This window comes from Sinocyclocheilus anshuiensis, unplaced genomic scaffold (assembly GCF_001515605.1).
Source record: "Sinocyclocheilus anshuiensis isolate Anshui unplaced genomic scaffold, SAMN03320099.WGS_v1.1 scaffold111, whole genome shotgun sequence".
In the NCBI taxonomy this organism is placed as follows: Eukaryota; Metazoa; Chordata; class Actinopteri; order Cypriniformes; family Cyprinidae; genus Sinocyclocheilus; species Sinocyclocheilus anshuiensis.
Window position 1 is genome coordinate 935,884 of NW_015552549.1, and position 6,522 is coordinate 942,405.

Genomic DNA, 6,522 nt, shown 5'->3' on the forward strand with positions numbered 1-6,522 from the left:
GACTCACATGAATGACCACATTCTTATACTGTTACCAAAAATAAAATACATGTGTTTAGGTTTTGCGAAACCAAAAAACTATGACCTCCGTGACTCTATTATTATTATTATTCTCACGAAAGTCCCCAACAGGAGCACCCTCTTATCAGTAAATCAAGTATATATACATACACATTACCATTCAAAAGTTTGGGGTCCGTAAGACTTTTAATGTCTTTAAATGAATCTCTTATGCTCACAAATCTGCATTTATTTGATCAAAAATACAGAAATATTGTGAAATATTATTACAATTTAAAATAACTATTTTAATATTTTGTATATTTATTTTTAACACCATTACTCGAGTCACATGACTTTTGAATGGTAATGTATATACAGTGAGAAAGTGTCCACACAAATTTCTGAATCTAAATTGAATTGTATATTTATCCACATATTTTATATCCACATATACCAATGATACAAAGGCCTATTACTGGAAGCAAATGTGTAAAATATTAGTGAAACTGTGATTAAATATTTATTAAATGAACAGAGTTAATCTGGTTCCAAACACAAGAAACAGGCTGCTTTGTGCAACACAATGTGTGGTTGAAAGAAAGCCAGCAGGTCAACAGTAGGAGTGTCACTCACTTGCTGATGTACTCTCCCGTCAGGACCAGGCCGCAGGTCTGACACCTGAAGCAGCTGACGTGCCACTGTTTCTCTAATGCCAGCAGAGATTGACCCTGTTTGATCTCCTCCTTACAACCTGCACAGTCTAAAAAGAGCCATGAGGAAGGGAAGAGAGGTTATATAATGGACTTAAGGTTCAAAAGTCTTTCCTGTGTCCAGTCGGCCTTGACAGGTTTATAACAAAAAACACATGAAATACAAATCAATAAATCGGTATTGAGGTTAGGTTAGCAGAAATACACTGTTGAGCTTTGTAGGCTGGGTAGGCCAGCATATGATGTATGACCGTAACAGGATTTTGAGCACAGAAAGGTCAGTGCATCATTTGTTTTAATTTGGAAGAAGTTCAGCTATATTTACAGTATTTGCACCATGACACAGAGCTCGGCTTTCTTCAGTTCACCTTCACGATGAATAAGGTAAATCTTTACACAGAGACAGATGTTAAAGTATGCACTCTTATATTCCAACAATTTCTTTCCTCAATGTTGCCTCAATGACACAATGTTGTCTTTTTTTGCTCAATTTTACCAACAAAAATATTACCTAGGCTTTAAAGCCACAGCAGACCTACTGTGCGACTGCAACACACAGTGGTGATTAGTTTCTGAATGAATCCATGTTTTGAACGAATCGGGTGAACCAATGATTAAAAGGCCGAATCATAAAGACAGCTATTTACATCATTCCTGGATGAATCAGCAGTTCGTACGAATCGAATTAATGAATGACTCAATCATTTTTTTTAACCGATATTTACCGCCACCTACTGGCAGTTTTAGTTTATTATTTAGAGTAGTGCTGGGCGATATGGTCATTTTTCAAATCGTCATATCGCCAGTCCATGAGATCGCCGATAGACGACAAGTGAGAGACTCTCACTTGTCATAGGCTATTTCATAACTATTTGGTGTTTTAAACCGCGCGCGCGAGAGAGAGGGAGCCTATGGAAGCACCATGAATCTAAATAATATACTTTCAAACATACTGATAAACTAACATGTTAAATACAAAAATATTTAAAACAGCTAGTTCATATATATTCGGATACAACAGTCATACATCGCTATTAGGACCGCGCGTCCTGTGACAAGTTTGCCGCATCGACGCACGGAAGTTATCAGTCTGGTCTGCAAAATCAGTCAATGGTGAAAATCAAAAGTAGATTTATTTTAAAGACCAACAGTTTAATACTAAATATTGGACATAAACGAACACGTTAAATATAAAGTATTTAAAACAAGTAAGTTCATATATTTGGAGCAAATTTAAATTGAACGGATACATCAGTCATACAGCGCTCCAGAACGCGCGCCCCATGACGAGCCAGACGCACCACCACAGAAACAAGAATGAGATGTGTTCTAACATAACTGTGGCATTAAACTCAGTTAGTGAGGGCTCGGTTAAAATATTGCACATATATAGGCCGTTCAGATTACTTGTTAAAGTGCAACGAAATACCTTATATCAGCAGACGATATGTGTCTGTGTTTGGAGACTCCTTCACTGGCAGCAGGCTCCTCATTTGTGCGCGCGCGTGTGTGAAATACAGTGCTGAATGAGAAAGTGGGGTAATTTGATAATAATAGCCGAATTATAATGGGCCGCCTAATAATAATAATAATAATAATAATAATAATTATTATTATTATTAATAATACATTAATAATACATTAATAGGAGAATGAGCCTAATATCGTCTTGACTATTGACAGACATCTGCTATCGTCGATATCTCTGACTATCGTCGATATCTCTGACTATCGTCGATACACAATACTATCATCTATCAGCACAACCCTAATTTAGAGTATCATTTCATTAAAAAAATAATATTTCCATATAATAATAAAAAAAAAAAAAAAAATAATAATAATAATACATTTAAAAAAAAAACATTAAAGGGATAGTTCACCCAAAAATGAAAAATATGTCATCATTTACTCACCCTCATGTTGTTTCAAGCCTGTATGTCTTACTTTGCTTTGCAGAACATAAAATAAGGTATTTTGGTATGGAGACTGTTTTGATTACCAATGACTTTCATTGTATGAACAAAAAATACTGAGATGTTTCTCGAATTATCTTCTTTTATGCTCCATAGTTTATGTTAGGCAGTTGTAGCCTAAACGTTTGCGTAATAAATTTTGTTGAATCAAATAAAATATTTATTTCTAAAGCTCCATTTTATAATATCTACTTGATACTTTTCTCATTTAACACAATAATAGCTTTAAATGATCTTTTGTGGGTATTTTCACAGCCAAATTTAATTTGTGATAAATTAGATGAATGAATTGCCACATAATGTAACTAATTAGATTAAAAAATGTTAATCAACTGACAGCCCTACTATATATATATACATAATGGGAAAGAACGCACAGAAAAATGACAAGTTCATATATTTTCAGACTCTCTACATTTGTTCAACCAAAGAGTAAACAGACACATCATCACTGGCCTTTATAAAAACTTCACAGCATTTTGCCTCTGTTTACCCAGACACTACACATTTTCTAATCTGTTGAACAGGGGCAGGGGCGGACTTAGTGATTTGGGGGCCCTAAGCAAATTCCAGGGATGGGGCCCCAACAGAATAACTATGTGCTCTTTTACTCCTAACCCTTATTTTGCTTGCTCGCTCTCATAGTTTATAGTTTATTTATCCCTTCACAACCAGTAATTAGTCAAATGTTTTACTAACATAAAATTATCCCATGCAACTCATCAATTCTGAAGGCATACGGTAGGGTTTGCTGAGAAACAAATCAAAAATGTAATCTAAGTTAGCCTATTATTAAGCGAAAATCTCTAGTCATTGCATTCGTGGATTTTTACGAATACGCGGCAGTTCGTGCCAGCGTGCCTAGGAAAAGCACACAAGCCAGCGAGTCATTTTGAAACATCAAGAAAAATCAAATTATGACTTGAAACACAATAATTTCTTTACTGAGGTGAATATCCCTGTTCTGAGACAGTCAGACAGTATTATACAGCCTAGAATGTGCGAAAAGAGCGCTCCCTCATATAATCACTAAAAGCTGTCACTTCAGTTCATTGCGATCTCACACATTCCGTTAATAAGCTCTCTACACGGCACAATTAATCTCTTATTTACATCGTATCTACACTTTGTTATAATGAGAGGATTCCCGAGCTTGCAGAACTCAGCACTTGACAAAAACTTGGCATTTTGAGCGGTGAGTGGATTCTAACTTAAACACTTCGGGTCATTACGTTCAAGAAATTAAATGATATGTCTGTGATTGGCTACATTGCTCAATGCTACAAATATGTTTCGCCAATAGGCCTATCAGATGGGGCCCCCTGATTCCCCGGGGCCCTAAGCGGCCGCTTACCTCGCTTATTGGTTAAGTCCGCCCCTGAACAGGGGTCTGTTCTCTCCCCTCAGAGACATGCAGGTCAATACAGCCATATGGAGGATTTTAGCTCCCAGGCAGTCAGAAAAAAAACAAAAAAAAAAATATATATATATACCCTAAGCGGCCGCTTACCTCGCTTATTGGTTAAGTCCGCCCCTGAACAGGGGTCTGTTCTCTCCCCTCAGAGACATGCAGGTCAATACAGCCATATGGAGGATTTTAGCTCCCAGGCAGTCAGAAAAAAAACAAAACAAAAAAAATATATATATAAGGAAGACTACTGAAAACACCCAAGAGATGGAGAATTATGAATGTGAATTTCCAAACACACACACACACACACACACACACACACACACACCCACACACTCAACTTTTGAGTGGCAGATTTGGCAAAATACTTATATACGGTTTACTATACTTATTTGTCTAGCCTTTTTTTCTTTGTTAGAACTGTTGGCTAGTCCTAATCTACACGAACACACAAACATGTGGACCTCACGTCATGCAAATGGATAGGAAAATGTTTAAATTGAAGGATGGGACTTACGGCTGGGCCCATGGATTTTGATTGGCTCATTGGAATTAACCAGCTTGAGGGAACAGTGCTGACAGACACATTCTTTACCACTGAACGTCACTCTGTCCCCAATTGGAAAAGGTTTCCTAGAGAGGGAACGACAGACAGATAGACAACATGCTATTAAACTTAGTACACACACATAAGTAAACCAAAGCCTAAAATTACTCAAGTCCAAATAAAAAAATGATCCACTCAAATAAATTCGGAATGCTTACAAGGAAGACTAAATTACATAGTAGAGAAAAGTGTTGGCAGGTCCTCACAATGAAGGCAATCCTGACCTACACACACTCAACTAAATATCTAAAAGGACAAAAGAAATGGCAAGACTTAGGTTTCGTTATTTTAAATTGTAATATTACTGTTTTCACTGTATTTTGATCAAATTAATGCAGCCTAGGTGAGCATAAAATATTTCTTTGCAAAACATTTAAAAAAATCTTACTGACCCCAAATGTTTGTACTGTAGTGTAAATGTCTAAAGTAAAAATCTGTATGTTCATTGACAAGTATGGTAATGGAAGCCAACCATATAAGGAGGATTTACTAATAACTGAAGGCAGAACAGCAGATGAGAGGAGGCCAGACAGAGTTCAAGTAACATTTATCTCCAAATAGAGTTGAGGAAGGCCACATTACCCACAAGCATTAAATGGAGACCAGTAATGACGACGGCCCAGCTATACCTAAGCACGCTGTCTTCCCTTCAGACACACTGAAGGCACAGACACCACTGAAATAATGGAACAAAGTGTCTCACATCACATAATGACTTGACATTTTTGAGTGATGGAGGATAATAAGGGGCAATGTGGACAAGGTGGGATCTCTGACCATATTAGTTTTGCTGGTGAACAACATAGCTTTGCTCAGCCACCAGATAGTCCAGGATAATCCAACCTGGACCAGCATGGAAATTAATTGTAAGCTGGTCTTTAGGCTCTTCCTCACCATTATTGTCAAATCTTGTACCAAAGGCCTCTGCAAACCACGAATGACGCCATGTTCCACCGTATACACAAGATCACCTCCTGTATATGGTGAGTAGATGATGTTTTATGTAGATAAATGCATGTGTCTCTTCAGCACACATGTCCACATGTCTCATGACAGCTTGCGTAATCCTTTGTGTCCACAGCACTGCTTTATCTGCTCAGTAATCAGCATGGCTGGAAGCTTCTACACCATGAGACAAATCCTATTACAGTAGTCTATTCCTCTACTAATGCAGCAATTATAAAACAATCCATTTACATTGAACCATGACCTTAGAGGAGCACCGGCTCATGATTACTGAACAGATCCTTTAAAAACAGATCATGCATGACTTCTGTCACTGTTAATATTGATCAGTTTTAATTTAGAAAGAACATTTATAAGAAATGTCACATTTTCGCACATAAACACACACACACACACCACACTATTCACTGGGCTATGTGAAGTATGGCATGACAAACTCCTCCACTATTGAGACCACACACAAAGATGTCTTTGAAATCGAGAGTGAAAGATGACAGGGTAAGTGGGCAGACAACAGAAGCACTTACAGAGCCCTTGTCAGACACATGGGTGGAATAATTCCTTTAGTTTCTGCAGTGTTTCAGTATAGCCGGTGCCAATGAGAGCAGGATCTCTGGATCTAATCTTACTTTCTCATATCCTTTATTATCTCTTTCTCTCTGTGTTTTATTCCTCCTCTTTCACAAAACCTATTTTATTCTATATTTATATGTGAAAACTGTGTGGGCTTCCTCATGAGGCTATGTGCGTGTCTTTCCATGTAGTCTTTACGTGACCTGGGCATTACCGCCACATCACACTCCCTCCAGACACACACAGCATTGTCAGCTTTTCCTGCTCTTTAAAAAT

At 37.5% G+C, this 6,522-nt stretch overlaps 1 protein-coding gene across 1 annotated transcript in view; it reads right to left on the reverse strand.

Annotated features, from left to right (window-relative positions):
• Nucleotides 1-6,522, reverse strand: part of LOC107664319 (actin-binding LIM protein 3-like) — an 82,325-nt gene that overhangs the window by 27,645 nt on the left and 48,158 nt on the right. The window contains exons 4-5 of the mRNA XM_016454845.1: nucleotides 4,618-4,733; nucleotides 637-763 (exon numbers count right to left, since the gene is read on the reverse strand). Coding sequence (XP_016310331.1) covers nucleotides 637-763; nucleotides 4,618-4,733 — 243 coding nt within the window. The remainder of the gene's footprint in view (nucleotides 1-636; nucleotides 764-4,617; nucleotides 4,734-6,522) is intronic.